The sequence below is a fragment of the Rhinolophus sinicus genome, chromosome 5 (genome assembly GCF_057876585.1).
Source record: "Rhinolophus sinicus isolate RSI-liver-muscle chromosome 5, RSI-T2T, whole genome shotgun sequence".
Taxonomy (NCBI): domain Eukaryota; kingdom Metazoa; phylum Chordata; class Mammalia; order Chiroptera; family Rhinolophidae; genus Rhinolophus; species Rhinolophus sinicus.
Genome location: NC_142505.1, coordinates 102,890,953 through 102,907,903, shown reverse-complemented (window position 1 = coordinate 102,907,903; position 16,951 = coordinate 102,890,953). Strand labels below are relative to the sequence as shown.

General features: G+C 47.4%; 1 protein-coding gene across 1 annotated transcript in view; it reads left to right on the top strand.

Moving 5' to 3' along the window:
• SLIT3 (slit guidance ligand 3) overlaps positions 1-12,663 on the top strand; it is a 553,294-nt gene extending 540,631 nt beyond the window's left edge. The window contains exons 33-36 of the mRNA XM_019740962.3: positions 7,889-8,043; positions 9,143-9,428; positions 10,313-10,521; positions 12,066-12,663. Of these exons, the coding sequence (XP_019596521.3) occupies positions 7,889-8,043; positions 9,143-9,428; positions 10,313-10,521; positions 12,066-12,301 (886 nt within the window). The 3' untranslated portion in view covers positions 12,302-12,663. The remainder of the gene's footprint in view (positions 1-7,888; positions 8,044-9,142; positions 9,429-10,312; positions 10,522-12,065) is intronic.
• Positions 12,664-16,951: the final 4,288 nt, after the last annotated feature.

The window sequence follows — 16,951 nt, the reverse complement described above, 5'->3', positions numbered from 1 at the left end:
GTTTGCAAAAATCTTCTCCCATTCAGTTGGTGGCCTCTTTATTTTGTCAATGGTTTCTTTTGCTGTGTAGAAGCTTTTAAGTTTCATATAGTCCCATTCATTTATTTTAGCTTTTACTTCCCTTGCCTTTGGAGTCAAATTCATGAAATGCTCTTTGAACCCAAGGTTCATAAGTTTAGTACCTGTGTTTTCTTCTATGCAGTTTATTGTGTCAGGTCTTATGCTTAAGTCTTTGCTCCATTTTGAATTAATTTTGGTACATGGTGACAGATAGCAGTCCAGTTTCATTCTTTTGCATGTGGCTTTCCAATTCTCCCAGCACCATTTATTGAAGAGGCTGTCTTTTCTCCATTGTATGTTTTTTGCTTCTTTGTCAAAAATTATCTGTCCATATTTATGTGGTTTTATTTCTGAGTTCTCGGTTCTATTCCATTGGTCTATGTGTCTGTTTTTCTGCCAATACCATGCTGTTTTGATTATTGTTGCCCTGTAGTACAAGCTAAAGTCAGGGAGTGTGATACCTCCAGTATTGTTCTTTTTTCTTAAGATTGCTTTGGCTATTTGGCGTCTTTTGTGGTTCCAAACAAATCTGATGATTTTTTGTTCTATTTCTTTAAAAAATGCCATTGGGATTTTGGTGGGGATTGCATTGAATCTGTATATTGCTTTGGGTAATATGGCCATTTTAACTATGTTGATTCTTCCAATCCATGAGCACGAAATGTCTTTCTATTTCTTTGTGTCTTCTTCAATTTTTTTAAAAAATGTCTTATAGTTTTCAGCATATAGGTCTTTCACATCCTTGGTTAAGTTTATTCCTAGGTATTTTATTCTTTTTGCTGCAACTGCAAAAGGAATTGGTTTTTTTTATGTCTTTTTCTGAGATTTCATTGTTAGTATATAGGAATGCATTAGACTTTTGTACGTTGATTTTGTAGCCGACAACTTTACTGTATTCGTTGATTGTTTCTAATAGCTTTTTGGTGGAGTCTTTAGGGTTTCATACAGAGCATCATGTCATCTGTAAAGAGTGACAGTTTAACTTCTTCATTCCCAATTTGGATGCCTTTTATTTCTTTCTCTTGCATGATTGCTCTGGCGAGGACTTCCAACACTATGTTGAAAAGCAGAGGTGATAGTGGACAGTCCTGTCATGTTTCCTGAATGTAGAGCAAAGGGCTTCAGTTTTTCACCGTTAATTATGAGATTAGCTGAGGGTTTGTCATATATGGCATTTATTATGTTAAGGTATTTTCCTTCTATACCTATTTTATTAAGTGTTTTAATCATAAATGGATGTTGTATCTTATCAAATGCTTTTTCTGCATCAATTGATATAATCAAATGATTTTTGTCCTTTATTTGTTTATGTATTTATCACATTGATGAATTTGCATATGTTGAACCATCCTTGTGTCCCTGGGATGAACCCTACTTGGTCGTGCTGAATAATCTTTTTAATGCATTGCTGCATTCGATTTGCTAGAATTTTGTTTAGGATTTTTGCATCTGTATTCATCAGAAATATTGGTCTGTAGTTTTCTTTTTTTGTGTTGTCCTTACCAGGTTTTGGTATCAGAGTAATGTTGGCCTCATAAAATGAGTTAGGGAGTACTGTCTTTTCTTCAATTTTTTGGAGGAGTTTGAGCAGAATTGGTATTAGATCCTCTTTGAAGGTTTGGTAGAATTCACTAGTGAACCCATCTGGTCCCGGACTTTTGCTTTTGGGAAGGTTTTGGATGACTGATTCAATTTCGTTACTGGTGATCGGTGTGTTTAGATTTTCCAGTTCTTCATGGTTCAGCCTAGGAAGGCTATATGTTTCTAAGATCTTGTCCATTTCTTCTAGGTTATTGAATTTGGTGGCATATAGTCCTTCATAGTATTCTTGGATGATCCTTTGTATTTCTGTGGTGTCCGTGGTAACTTCCCCTTTTTCATTTCTGATTTTGTTTATTAGTAGTGTCTTCTCTCTTTTTATCTTAGTGAGCCTAGCCAACAGTTTGCAATTTTGTTAATCTTTTCAAAGAACCAGCTCTTTGTCACATTAATTTTTTCTATTGTCTTTTTGTTCTCTATTTCATTTAGTTCTGCTCTGATTTTTGTTATTTCCTTTCCTCTGCTGACCTTGGGTTTCATTTGTACTTCTTTTTCTAGTTCTTTAAGGTGTAACGTGAGGTTATTTATTTGGGATTTTTCTTGTTTCTTAAGATAGGCCTTACTGTAATGATATAAATTTCCCTCTTAAAACTGCTTTCTCTGCATCCCAAAAATTATGGTAGGATGTATTTTCATTCTCACTTGTTTCTATGTATCTTTTGATCTCTCCTCTAATTTCTTCTTTGACCCAGTCATTCTTTAAAAGTATGTTGTTTAATGTCCATGTATTTGTGGTTTTTCCTGCTTTCTTTTTGCAGCTGATATCCAATTTGAAAGCCTTGTGATCAGAGAATATGCTTGGTATGATTTCAATCTTCTTAAATTTGCTGAGGTTAGTTTTATGTCCCAGTATATGGTCTATCCTTGAGAATGTTCCATGTACACTAGAAAAAAATGTGTAGTCTGATGTTTTAGGATGAAGTGCTCTATAAATGTCAATTATGTCCATTTCATCTAATGTGTCATTTAGGGCTGCTATTTCATTATTTATTTTCTGTTTGGATGATCTATCTGTAGCTGTCAATGATGTATTTAGGTCCCCTAGAATAATTGTGTTTTGGTGAATTTCTCCTTTTAGTTCTGTTAGTAGTTGCTTGGTATATTTCAGTGCTCCCTGATTGGGCGCATAAATATTGATGAATGTTATGTCTTCTTGTTGTATAGTCCCCTTTACCATTATGAAATGTCCATCTTTGTCTCTTGTTACCTTTTTCACCCTGAAGTCCGTTTCATCTGATATCAGTATGGCTACACCTGATTTTCTCTGAATACCATTTGCTTGGAGTGTCAATTTCCACCCTTTCACTTTGAGTCTATTCTTGTCCTTGTAGCTTAGATGTGTCTCTTGGAGACAGCATATGGTTGGGTTTAGTTTTTTGATCCAATCTGCTACTCTGTGCCTTTTTATTGGTGAGTTCAGTCCATTTACATTTAGGGTGATTATTGATATGTGAGGATTTTCTATCATTCTATCTTTAGTTTTCTGGTAAGACTGTGTCTCCATTGTTTCTTTGCCTTTTTGTTGTTGTCTATTATTTCTGTGTGGTGGTATTCTATGACGTTTCCCTCTGTTTCTTCTTTTTATTACAGCAGATATTTCAGTTCTGGATTTTTTTTGAGTGGTTACCCTTAAGTTTATGTAAAAGAAAGTTTGATATTTGGAGTATTCCATTTTCTTCAGCATGCTTACTTTTTCCATTCCCATATTCGGTTCAGGCCTTTACTCTCCCCCTTTTTATGTTTTGGTTGCCACAAATTGTCCCTGTTGATGGTGGTCGAATAGCCTCCTTTAGTATTTCTTGTAGTGCAGGTCGTGTATTAGAAAATTCCCTCAGCTTCTGTATGTCTGGAAAGGTCTTTATTCTTCCTTCATATCTAAAGGATATCTTTGCAGGGTATATTATTCTTGGCTCATGATTTCTCTCTTTCAATAGTTTGAATATTTGGTACCACTCCCTCCTGGCTTGTAGATTTTCTGCTAAGAAATCTGATGATAATCTAATGGGCTTTTCTTTGTAGGTTACCGTCTTCTTTTCCCTGACTGCCTTGAGGATTCTTTGTCATTGATTTTTGACAGCTTCAATACAATGTGCCTTGGAGAAGGCCTGTTGGGGTTGAGGTAATTAGGTGTTCTATTTGCTTCTTGGATTCGAGGATCCAGTTCTTTCCACAGGTTTGGGAAGTTCTCATCGACTATCTGTTTGAATATACTCTCTGTTCCCTTCTCTCTTTCTTCTCCTTCTGGTATGCCCATTATTCTTATATTGCTCTTTCTGATGGAGTCAGAAAGTTCTTGTAGAGTTCTTTCATTTCTTTTAAGTCTCAAGTCTCTTTCTTCTTCCATCCGTGTAATTTCCAGGTTTCTGTCTTCGATGTCACTGATTCTTTCCTCCATCTGGTCAATTCTACTACCCAAGCTGGCTATTTCATTCTTAATTTCTCCTATTGAGTTCTTAATTTCCAGAAATTCTATTTGGTTCTTTTTTTAAATTTCAATCTCTTTGGTAAAATGTTCATGTTGTTCTTTGATTGTGTTTCTGAGTTCATTAAACTGCCTTTCTGTGTTTTCTTGCATCTTGTTCATTTTTTTCAGAACTGCAATCTTGAATTATCTGTCATTTAAGTCACATATTTCCATATCTTTAAGTTCCTTTTCTGGAGACTTTTCACTTTCTTTCTGAGCTGTCTTGTTGCCTTCGTTATTCATGGCAATTAATGATTTATTATTTCTCTTCCTAGACATCTACAGGAGTGGGTTCTGCGACAGGGTGATAGGAAGAGGTCTTTCTTTTGTTTTCCAGTACATGTTGGTAGAATGTTTTATTTTCTCTCTGACTGCAGCCTTTTTTTCTCTCTCACACTGGAGTGTTATGTTTTCTCTGCACTGTTCCAGCTTCTCACACCATGGGGGGATTCCCTGGAAGGTGGGCTTCTCCTCTGTTAACAGTTCGCCTGGGTCATAGGGCGTCACGTCCCTGTGGGGATGCGGAGAGCTTTTGAAGTTCCAAAGCTCTTCCTGCACCAGATTCAGAGCCCGTATGTTTCAGCAGTTCTGTTTACTCCTGCAGGGATCCGCCCAGATAGGTGGGGACAGGGGCGGGGTGAGTTGTGAGAGGTGGCCCAGAGCAATGGGCTGCAACCACCACCACAGCGGTCCTGCTTCCACAGCTCCCTCCCCTTTGCCGGAACTAGTTGGGCTGCGAATCTGTGTCTGCGGACCACAGTTCTCAGAACTGCAAATATTCTGTTCTTTTGATCTGATATTGCTACTGTTCCACTTCTAACACCAGGTAGGTGGGAGCGAGGCGAGCTCTGGGAGAGTAGGGAGGGGGCGGTTAGTCTCAGTGCCTAAGGCTCCGTTCTCTGCAGCAGTGAGGGCTTAAACCACCGTTTTCAGCCTTCTTCCCTCAGTCTTTTCTCCGAGGTCTCTGCCATGAGCGTTGGGTTCAGCCGTGTTATATGCTGTCCCCTCAGCCCTGTGGAGCCCTGGCGGAGCCCTAGCAGTCCGAGTTCTTCCCTCTCCCGCAGCTGCGGTAGTTCCGGGATGCAGCGACTCAGAGCACTGAGCTAGGTCTGCATCCTGCGCCCGCACGGCTCAGTCTCTGCACTTCTCCCTTTCCTCCTCCCCCACTCGCGCAATTTGCCCACCTTTAGGTGAATTCAGTAGTGAGCCTCTTCGTCTTGCCTGTCTGCTGTGCAGGGAGTCCTTTGTGGAGTTATTGTTGTTAGATTTGTTGTAAATTCCAGGGGAGATTCCAGAGGCTCACCTCATGCCACCATTTTGATGATGTTACTCCCAATTTTTTCTCTTCCTTTGTAGCAATAGAGCCATCTTTCCTGTTGATATTTTACTTTAAAGGCCAAGGTGGTGTGTTTTTTTTAAAAAAAAAAAAAAAAAAGAAAAGTAGAAATGGAGCCATCCTGATTGGCAAGACAATGGTGAGAAACTACAGCTTTCAGGGCCAGCCACTCAAAATCTCCAGGGACCCAAGTTTGCAAACCACTGGCTTGAGGCCTGATTAAGAGACCCTGGTTAAGAGTCTCTAGGAGACCCTGGTTCAGATGCACCAGGAAGGCGGCAACCTGTTAGCCCAGGAGCACTTACTGGCACAGACAAGATTATGGGAGGTTTGGATTCGGTTAATTACCCTGACTGAACCTCAGTTTCACTACTTCCTAACAGTGTGACCTTGGTCAAGTTACTTAGGTTCCCTCCCTGTAAAATGGGCTCACAGGAGTCCCCTTCCCAGAGATGGTAATGAGCCAGTGGAAGCAGATAGAAACCGAAAACCTGGGCGGCTGTATAGTGGAGAATCAGGAGAAGGGCTTCTCTAGGCTCCACTATCCTCCTCCCCAACCCAGGCCCTCCTGCCACACCCAGCTCCTCCAAGCCCAGAGTCAGGGTCAAGATCATCATTTCCACCTTTGACTGGCATATGCTAGGTATCAGGCTCTGCACTGGCCGTTAAAACCCAGTGAGGTCAATGCCATCACCACCCCCATTGTATAGAAGCATCAGCTAGGGCTTACCCAAGTGATGTGACTTGCCCAGGGTCCTTCAGCTGGAGGACCCAGTGTGATACTAAATCTCTCCAACCCTGAGCGTGGACTGGCTGAAGAGTGTGCCTGGAGGAAGGGGCCTGCCTAGGACTCTCCCTTGTAGGCATCAGGGGAGGCCCTCCATGGAGCCAGAGGCCACGGGTCCTCTCTGCCCGTGCGGCTCCTGCCAAACCACTGTCTCCAGGCCAGGTGCCCTCCAGATGGCACACCAGGGCCTGGGCCAGCTGGGGGAGCACAGGAAGGAAAAAAGGAAGGGAGCCAGCAGCCAGGAAGGGATCCGTGGTATGTGGTCGTTGTGTCTGTGTGTCTATAATGGGAAAGCATCTGCCCCCGACACCCTGAATATTAATGTTGGAGGGAACGCCAAGACATGTGCCCAGAGCTGCAGCCTCTCTGCAGCTTCCTCTCTCACAGGTGGCTGCCCAGCATCTACTTACACACCTGGGAGAAGGGGAGTTCATTTGCATTCGGGACAGCATAGTTTTGCTTGGGTGTTTAGAAAAGACTGTGAGGGCTCAATGTCAGAGGCTTGTGGTCTCTGCACGCCAGCCCTCACCCCCCACCCACCATCGCCAACTCATCTGCGGGGTCACAGGCCTCTGCCATGTCCTTGACTCACTACTTAGAGTAGCTGCAGCTGCTGAATAGACACAGCTCTGCCTTCGTGTAGTTTCTTGGCTCCCCATCACCCAGCTAGATCCCCCAATGGACTCTTAGCCACCACCCCACCCCGCCACTACCCTATCTCTTGACCAGACCTTACATTGATAAGTTGGGTGTTCAGTTTAGAAGAAAGGCTAAGGAAATATGAGCTTTGTGAGTGAGTAATGGTACCCTGTCTGTCCTGTTTGACACTGATTCCTAGCACCTAGGACGATGTGGTGCATACCGCGTTTCCCCCAAAATAAGACCTAACCGGACAATCAGCTCTAATGCGTCTTTTGGAGCAAAAATTAATATGAGACCCAGTCTTATTTTATGTGAACTAAATAATGGCCACAGTGGTGTGCAGTAGATCAAAAATTGTGTCTAAGGATAGAATTGGCTCAACTCTATGAAATGCTAGAAAAGAATGCACAAATGAAAATCAAATGCAATGCCCTAGACTGGAGCTTGTATTGGAAGGGGGAAATGTTATAAAAGACATTATTGGGCCCACTGGAAAATGAGAATACGAGATTGATTAGATTCGAGTATGGTGTCGGTGTTACATTTACAGAAGTTGAGAACTGCTGTGCTTACGTAAGACAATCCCCATCTTAGGGAAGTCACACTGCAGCATCTAGGGATAAGGGCCACTATGTTTTTGTACCTTACCTTTACAGAGTTCAGAAAGCTATGTATGTATGTGCAGATGTGTATGTATAGACATGCGTGTGTGGAGATAGATGATAGAGATAGATAGATAGATAGATAGATAGATAGATAGATAGATAGATAGATAGAGTGAGTGAGTCAGTGATAAAACAAATGGGGCTAATAGGAGAATCTATAGCTCTAATAGGTGTTCTCTGTACTGTTCATATTTTTTACAACTTATGTAAGTTTGAAGTTATTATATTTGCGAATGAAATGAAATGCAAGTAATATGAGTCAAGTGCACGGCCCAGAGCCCGGCTGTGGAAAGCACTAAACAATCCCTTTGGCTCTCCCCTTCTCTCCTGCCCAGCGTGGAGACAGTGAATGATGGGCAGTTTCACAGCGTGGAGCTGGTAATGCTAAACCAGACCCTGAACCTGGTGGTGGATAAAGGAGCCCCCAAGAGCCTGGGAAAACTCCAGAAGCAGCCAGCAGTGGGCATCAACAGCCCCCTCTACCTTGGAGGTAAAGCCCCTCTCCCCTGACACCACACCTGCCCTCTACACTCAGACACCTGCTCCCAGACCCCCTGGCTGGGGCTCCACTGTTCTCATCTAGGCACCATTAGCAAAGCCAATCAGGGAAGGCTTTCTGGAGGAAGTAGCAGCCAAGCTGATTGCTAAAGGCTGAATAGTTAGCCAGGGCATGGGGAGGAGAGAGGGCAAGGCTCCTTCTGAGGACTACCAGTGGTTCAGGGAGGATAGTGGGGGCAGGGAGGAGATGGAGGCAGCATCCAGGCCCTTCCATCTGTGGGCTTCGGATCATATTCCCTGTGCTCTGCCACCTGCTCAGATACTGTGAGGCTCAGTTGGTGCATTTAGAAAACTGAGATTTAGGTCTTACAATGGCCAGAAAGAGAAGTAGCCACCAGTCTGCTAGAGCCTGGCCTGAAATGCAGCCCTGGGCTGGTCATTCTCACGGGGTTATGTGAACCAGGGCTGCTTGTTCCACACGGAGAGTCCCAAGACTCCCTCCGCCCAAGGAGCCTCCTCTGGAGTGCTGGAGTGGCCGGGGAACCTGCCCTTGGTCCAGATGGTCCCAGAAGGAACACAGCTTCTCTCCCACTGAAGACCCCCAAAGTTCCACTGATCGAGGCTGCCACCCAAACTCTATCCTGCTTGCTGTGCTCTCCTGGTGGCATGTGACACCAGCAGAGGCCAGGTAGGGACAGCAGGGATGTGGTGTACCATCCACTCCTCCACAGGGACACAGGTGCTGGCCCTCCTCCAGCCAGGGTGGCCATGTGGCTGTGGGTGGCCAGATCTTTTTTTTCTAGGGAAGCCTGAAATACGGATTTTTAAGGGATATTTTCTATATTTAAATAATGAGAACAAATTCCAAGTTTTTTTTTAAAAGAATCACAGTGCAGGACAAAGGGTAAGTGACCTTGTGTGCACAAGGTCCCAGGTCTGGGCCCATTCCCTCTGTTTGAACGGCAGAAGCCCAGGGCTGTGAACGCTTAACGGGGACCTGTAAGGAGCTTCTGGGCGCTGAGGGTGGATGTGCGCCGAGGGCTGGGTGGGCGGGGCCGGTCTTCAGACCACGCCCTGGCGCCCCTCCACAGGCATCCCCACCTCCACGGGGCTCTCGGCCCTGCGTCAGGGTGCCGACCGGCCGCTGGGCGGCTTCCACGGCTGCATACACGAGGTGCGCATCAACAACGAGCTGCAGGACTTCAAAGCGCTCCCGCCGCAGGCCCTGGGCGTGTCGCCCGGCTGCAAGTCCTGCAGCGTGTGCAAACACGGCCTGTGCCGCTCGGTGGAGAAGGACAGCGTGGTGTGCGAGTGCCACCCGGGCTGGACTGGCCCGCTGTGCGACCAGGAGGCCCGGGACCCCTGCCTCGGCCACAGGTCAGTGTCCCGAGAGTGGGCTCCCCCCTCAGACACCCCCACCTGAGGAAGCTGTTGGGACTGTAGACAGGACCTGATTAGGTGTGACTGCTGGAAAGGTCACGAGATGACCCATGCAAGTAGCATCTCCAGCCAAAGCACTTCCCCTCCTGTAGGTTAGAAAAAGGCGGGCCTTTGAGCAGCCCTGGGGGCATTCATCAGGCACAGGGGTTCCTGTGCCCTGCACCAGCTGTGTGTAACTGCGCACAGCCGAATCACAGGTCATGGCTTACTCATTCGTCATGCCTCCGACAGGGCCTACTATGTGCCTGGCCTTGTTGGAGAGACTCAGCATCTTAGCGTAAAGAATCTGAATCAGCCAGATAGCACCAGAGCCACGACGGGTAATTTGGTGGGCTGACCAAGCTGGGACGGGGACTCTATGAAGGGTTTGAGTTTCCTGAGTAGCTAGCTCTCCAGAGTATGTGTGTAACTATTATGAGTTGGCCAACAGTTAACCTGAGCTCTGCGTGTCATCCCAAGAGAGACAATGCTGCAGGGTAATTATAATGGTGTCAGTCCCTCCACTGCACGGGAGAGGTGGGGAGCGGGAGAGGTGGAGAGCGGCATTTGTAGGTCATGGGGATGGTGGAAGCACTTTGTGCACTTCCTGGCATTCGCAAGTGGCTGCTGCTCGTGGTGGTGGTAATAGTTGTATTATTATTAAGATGGTAGAGCAGTTAAAATGCTTGGAGAACACTTAGATTCTCCCGAGCAGTGATGCTGGATGATGCTAGGCCACTGGGCTGGCGGAGGGCAGCCCACGGGATGGAGATGGTCCCACAGCTCTGGGTCTCCAGCAGGGGAGGCCTCCAAAAGCACTGACACCCCTTCTCTGCCAACAGCTGCAACCATGGGAAATGTGTGGCGACTGGGCCCTCATACATGTGCAAGTGTGCAGAGGGCTACGGAGGGGCTTTGTGTGACCACAAGAATGACTCTGCCAACGCCTGCTCTGCCTTCAAGTGTCACCACGGGCAGTGCCACATCTCAGATCGAGGGGAGCCCTATTGCCGGTGTCAGCCCGGCTTTAGTGGGGAGCATTGCGAACAAGGTGGGTGTACAGGGAGCCACTCGGAGGCCGTGTGATCCCCCCTCTTACCTGTGGACCCTGGGGGCCCTTCACACCTAACCCGCACCCGAGCCCCAGACAGTGTCGCCCTCTAACCAGCCCTGCCGGCTCCCCTGCGAGCTCCCTGGAGATGCAGACTCTCATGCCTCGGGCCCTTTAAGTCAAAAAGTGCATGGGAACCGGAAGTCTTCCTCCTGCCACCACGTTCCCGGGCAGGACGCCCTTCACTAAAGGATGCTTTGCATTTCATACCTAGTTGAAATACTATCCTTAACCAAGTTGTCATTTTAAACACTTTTATCATGTATTTTGAAATAATTTCCGGTTTGCCAGAACAACACACACATGGCTATTCCCTGCCCATATACATAGCCTCGTCCTGAACCTTTTAACAATCTCATACGTAATGTACAACAGTTGTATCAAGCTTTAAAATGCATGAAGCCCTTTCTCATCCACAGTCCCCATGAGGCTCAAGGGTGACCAGGGAGTGGTCAGAGGCAGTGTGGCTGAGCGTCCTGGCTCTGAGTCCATTCCTCTCCTCTCCTCCCCGGAGCCATGCTCCAGACGCTCTCCCAATGCAGTGAGGGGAGTGGAGGGTGGAGGTAAGAGCTGGGTCAGAGTCCAACCAGAAGGTCCCCTTCCCGTCCCCCCAGTTATTTCTAAGACTCGTGGAAAAGCCATCCCCACCCTCTCTGGCTCACTGACTCCTGTTCCTCATTCGGATCTAACCCCAGCGTCACTTCCCAGAAACATACCTTGCCCCACCTTTGCTGCGTGCTCCTGCATGAGCAGGCCCCTCATTGCCTCCATCTGTTTAGCATTCCAAACATAGTCATTCGGGTGGTCGGTTAGAGCGAGGTGCTGATACCCCCAAGGCTGCTGCTTGGATCCCTGCATGGGCCACTGTGAGCTGCGCCCTCCTTAAAGAAAAAAGACAAACAGCCATTCACATCATCGTGTCACTCATGTCTAGACTCCACCTCAGACACAGGCTTCTGACAGAGGGGACCGGGGTTCCTGCCATCACCCACCCTTGCAATCAGGCTCGGCTTTGCCAGACCTCCTGGTTTTCAAAGAAGCCAGAGATCCCAATTATTCGGTGGAAGAGATGTCCTAGGGTGGTTTTGCTTTTTAACAATTGGGTTTTTAAGCATGTGAGGCACAAAGTTTGGCGACAAGATTTAGCCCATGGTCCCCTATTTGCCACATAAAGTCAGGTCTTTAAGATCCTTGAAGGAAGTGACCAAGCCTGGTAGGTGGATATGTGGATGGAGGGAAGCTAGGTGTTGGGTGGGTAGATGGGTGCGTGAGTGGGTGCGAGGACGGGTAGGGGAGAATGACTGGGGGGTGAGTATGTGGAGGGGTGGGGTGGGCAGATGAGTCGTGGGGAGAGGGATGGCGAGTGAATGAAGAAGTACGCGTGGTCATGAGAACAGCCTTCCCAGCCCTGGGCCCTGCCCCGCCACCACCGCCACCACCTCCGCTGCCACGCGGCCCTGACTTTCACCCGCTGCCGTCCGCAGAGAATCCATGCCTGGGGGAGGTAGTCCGAGAGGCGATCCGCCGCCAGAAAGGTTACGCATCCTGTGCCACAGCCTCCAAAGTGCCGGTGATGGAATGCCGCGGGGGCTGCGGGCCCCAGTGCTGCCAGCCGACCCGCAGCAAGCGGCGGAAATACGTCTTCCAGTGCACAGACGGCTCCTCGTTCGTCGAAGAGGTGGAGAGACACTTAGAGTGCGGCTGCCGCGCATGCTCCTAAGCCGCCCCCGGCCTGGCCGCTCGGACTCCAGCGCGGTGGCAGGGGACAGCCACGTGGGACCCCCTCGGGATTCGGAGTCAAGCGGTGGAAGCTGGAGAGGAAAAGAAGAGAATATTAAGTATATTGTAAAATAAACAAAAAAATAGAACTTATTTTTATTATGGAAAGTGACTATTTTCATCTTTTATTATATAAATATATCACACCATCTGAGTATATGTACCATATAGTGAGTTATTTTTACTGAGTTTTTGTTTTGTGTTGTGTATTTGTCGTGTTTTTATAAACAGCTTTTAAAAATTTTAAGAAAAAAGTAATAAAAATGTTTTAAAAGGATAAGAATAAAGAAGTGATAGCCAGTCTGAGGAAGAAAAGTCTTTACGTTTATGAAACGCTGTCATGTCAGCAGAAACCAACACCTGCTTATGAGCTCAGGAAAAGGAATAAGAGGAAGAGAGGGAAGGAAAAACTTTTCTTTGTTTCTTCTTATTTTTAGTAACTTTTTTTTCTTCCCTAAGAAGTTTTTAAATCCTGGTTGTTGGTGTCCAGGATGCCCAGTTCTTCCAGGAAAAGCTGCTGGGCTCTGGTCTGTGCTGTGACCTCAAAAAAACCGCTGCCTCTGTCTGCCCCAGACCCCCTGCAGGGACAGACCCCTGCAAGCCCTTCTCCTCCCTCCCAACTGGCCCTGGGTTCCGTTACAAAACTATCTGAGCTCACACACAGGCTTACAACGGAGGCTGTGCTGCCAAATTTTAGAATAGCTGCTCTTTTCCTGCCCCGCCCCAGCCACCACAGTTCTCCTGGGGAAGCAGGAGGGGTCGTGCTGTGTCCTTCGGCCCCAGCCACTGGCCCTTCCTCTGACGGTTCTGACCCACTCTCCTCCCTCCAGTCAATGTCACGCCGGACTGTGACGTCAGGGCTGCTGGGATGAGACGGTCGGGAGCCAAACTGACCCACAGCCCTGGTAGAAGTCTGACTCTGGAAAGTTCTTGGAGGCTCTTGCTATGGGACAGACAGGCCTTAACCTGTTCTTCTAGGCTAGCATCATAATGACAGACCACTTGCCCATCTGGGCATTTTCCAATGCATGTTGGCACTGCCCTTTATTTTATTCGTGTAACTCCTGACCCTGGGAAGGGAAAAACAACATAGCCCCATTTCACAGATAAGGAAACTGAGGCCTCTCTCCACCTCTGTAACTTGCCTTAAGCCACACATCTGCTAAATGGAAGAGCCAGGCCATGGTGCCCAGACTCAAACCCTAGATTCCGTCTCCAGAATGGCGTAAACATGGGAAATTTGGGCAGTTTATATTCATCAGGGAAACCCACCAAAAATTAAAGTGGATGTTTTTCCCTGCTATTTTTCCTGCTATCGGTCTGTCTTGGTCTGCCTCCCTAATAGCCAGAAAGATTCTAGACAAAGGGTCACGTATCAGGGAATGTGAGCAAAGGCAGCCCTAACTCCACTCCAAGAACTGCCAGCCCTCCTGAAGGGGACCTGCCCCTTCCCCCCTCAGGCTCAGCTGCTCGCACCAACTCCCTGTTCCCAGTCGCCCACCTCTCCTTCCCCCAGTGGCAGGGAAGAGACCTTCCAGCACTGAGGGTCCACAGAGGAGCCCAGTGATTGTGAGGACCAGTGGTAAGCCAAAGGCTCCAAGGATCCAGAAGGGAGGAAGAAAAGAAAAAGGAAGGTGGAGGAGCATAAGGCAAGTGGCAGATAGGGAAGGAGGAAGGGGGGACGAGGGGAATGAAGAGCAGGAGGGAGGGAAGCACAAGATGGAGCAATTTACTTAACAACACACAATATACATGACGTTCCAGGTATGTACTGGGCCTTGTTTCAAATGTTAACAGCTAGACTTACTTAGTATTCACTACATTATACATCGGATACCATTCTAATTTTTTTTCACTTAATTCTCAGAACAACTCTGTAGTAAAGACCTTACTAACCTATTTTACGGTTGGATAAATTGAGGCATGGGGAAGTTACGGAACTTACACAAGAGCAGATGTCTAATTGTTGAGCTAGGATTTGGGCCCAGACTATCTGACTTCAGAACTCATTCCTCGTGGGAAGAAAACATGTCCTAACCTTCAAGGATCCTACCAGCCAGGGCAGAAACAATCGTGGGAAAGGACAGTTGCTTTATTATATGAGTTTACCAATGGGAGTATAAACCAGGAAAATGGCTGACCAGAGTACAGAATTTCCAATCCTGGGTCTTCAAGGATGAATAGGAGTTTGCCAGGACATGAGAAAGGAAGTTGAACTTTCCAGGGGATGGCCTCTTAAAAAGCAGCAAAATACGAAAAGGCTTGATGATGTGTTTGGAGAGCAATCACAGGTCTGGGGTGGCAGGACTGTGGCATGCACACTGTAGAGAGAAGGGGGGGTGAACATGAAGGCAGGGGTTCGACCGCAAAGAGCCATGTGTGGCAGGCTAGATCATGAGCCCAGCAGGGTGTGGAGTGGGGGAATAGCAAGACAAACTCTGCTTTAGAAAGAGAATCGGTGGCAAAGTAGAGAAAGGCCTGGAAGAGGAGACAGGGCTCCGCCACACAAAATGGCTTTGGGGGCTCCCGGTTGTTGTGGCTTGACAATGCTGATTTCCAGCTGGGTCACAACAATCTCTGGGTTAGCTCAGAAGTACTGCCCTGCAAGAGGTGTCCTGGGATCTGCCCAACACCTCTCCCACCCCCATGCTCTGCCACCCACCCCGCGCAGGCAGGTGGAGCTAAGCCTTATTCCACCGCCAGCACTAAATAGCCTCTGCCCAGCCGGCCCACAGCCCACTCAGCCTGCCACCTCGACAGCCCCACCCAAGGTCGCTGGCTTTCTGGAAGGACTTGCCAGGCTGCAGCTTTCCCTCTGCCTCCTTAAAGAATTCAAGCCCTCTCTCTGCCGTTCACCCCCTGGGCCTGAGCCTGAGCCCAGCCACAGTCCACCAAGGCAGCCAAAAGGACCAGGTTCCTTCCCTCAGTGTGGTTTGGGGGTGGTTGTGAGCCTTCCCTCAGTTTTGGAAGCCCTGACTTGACGAAGTGCCAAATGCAAGACCATTAAAAAAAATGCTCCCTAAAATGAAGTTTCTCCAATAAACGGAGATTAAAATTCTTTTACTTGAGCAGCGAAATTCTAGAAACAAAGTCCTATGGGGTGGGAAGAGTTTGGTTAGGTAATTTTCATGTTTAATGGGTCAGTGTTTGTGTGGGAAACATGCACATGTACAGAAAAGGGAGCCTGGGCTCTGTTTCCCCCTGAGCAGGATTCAGGGAAAGGGGGAGGGAGGGTCCTTTTCTGACTCAACAAAGGGACCCTAAAATGACTGATGAGATGATGTATTTAAAAGCTCTTGTAAAGTGTAAACTAAAAACCTTACATGTAAGATGCTGTTGTTATTATTACTGTTGTTGTTGCTATTATTGACATGCCCAAAAGTCCTTTGTAGAAGATGGCTTTGCCTTTCTAATCTCATAGGAAGGAACCCAAGTCTAACACTTCAGAAAGATGGCAAACAGGAAGACGAGGAGAGGGGCGAGGAACAGGAGATCTCCCAGGGCCACAGAAAGAGGAGAAAATCACCCAGGATGACCCTCGGGAACCCCAGAGTGCCTAAGATGGGGTTTGAGCTAACCTTGCCCTTCACCACATACAAATCTATCACCAGATGAACCCTAAGGCCAAGCAGTCACCCACTGCCTTTGCTGGGAGCAGGACCCCGTAGCGTAAATGGACCTGCCCCTGAAAGACTCAGTGTCCCAGATTTCAGAACTGAAGCAACTGAGGGGGTCCCTTGTGAGTGGGAAAACTGAGAATCAGAGAAACAGGGTCTAGACCAGAGACCAAGGTCATCCAGCAAATCACCAGAAGCAGGAATAGATCCCAGTGTCTACCCAGCCCACAGTTCCTCCTGCTACGCCACAGTGGGCACCCAGGTGGAGCGAACCCTAAGATAGACCTTCCAACACCTGCTAGGTGGCCAGGAAAGTATCCCCCGCCTTCCTCCACAGCCATCTCCCAGTGCCCTCAGATGGCTGGGAAGCTGGGGCACTGTCTGGTTTGGCGGCGCTTATCCATGTTTTCCACTCTGGGTTAAAAAGTGCCAAAGGACACACTTGGGGAAAGTTGAGAGATGCCAGCTAGCCAGGACCAGCAAAGATGGAATTGAGCATTTGGCAAAGCTTATTTCTCTAACTCCACAATAGGTTCTAAGAAGAAAAATATTAAGATGTTTTTAAAAACAATGTTATAGTGCCACTTCCCTAGTATGGGATAACTAATGTGCATTTTTTCCCAACAGACTGTAATATTCTGATGTCGTTAAAATAAATGGATGAGTTGCAGGAGAGCGCTCAGATGCTCTTGTGAATACCATAAGCTCAGCCCTGCTCTGTGGTGTGTTTTCTTTTTATTCCTGACCTTCACACTCTCTGGGGAAAAGAGTACTGCATTTATGGAGTTTGGGCAAGTCTGGTGTAGAGTTAGTGGGGGGGAAATGGATTTTTGGACCATGAAATGGGAAAACTGGCTTCCAGAGCTCCCCAGAGACATGGGAGAGAAGATCCAACACACGGCTAGAGTCTGCAGGGCGTGTGGCTTGCATGAGCACAGACTGGGTGCCAAGGGTCACAGAGGAGGAAGTCACTC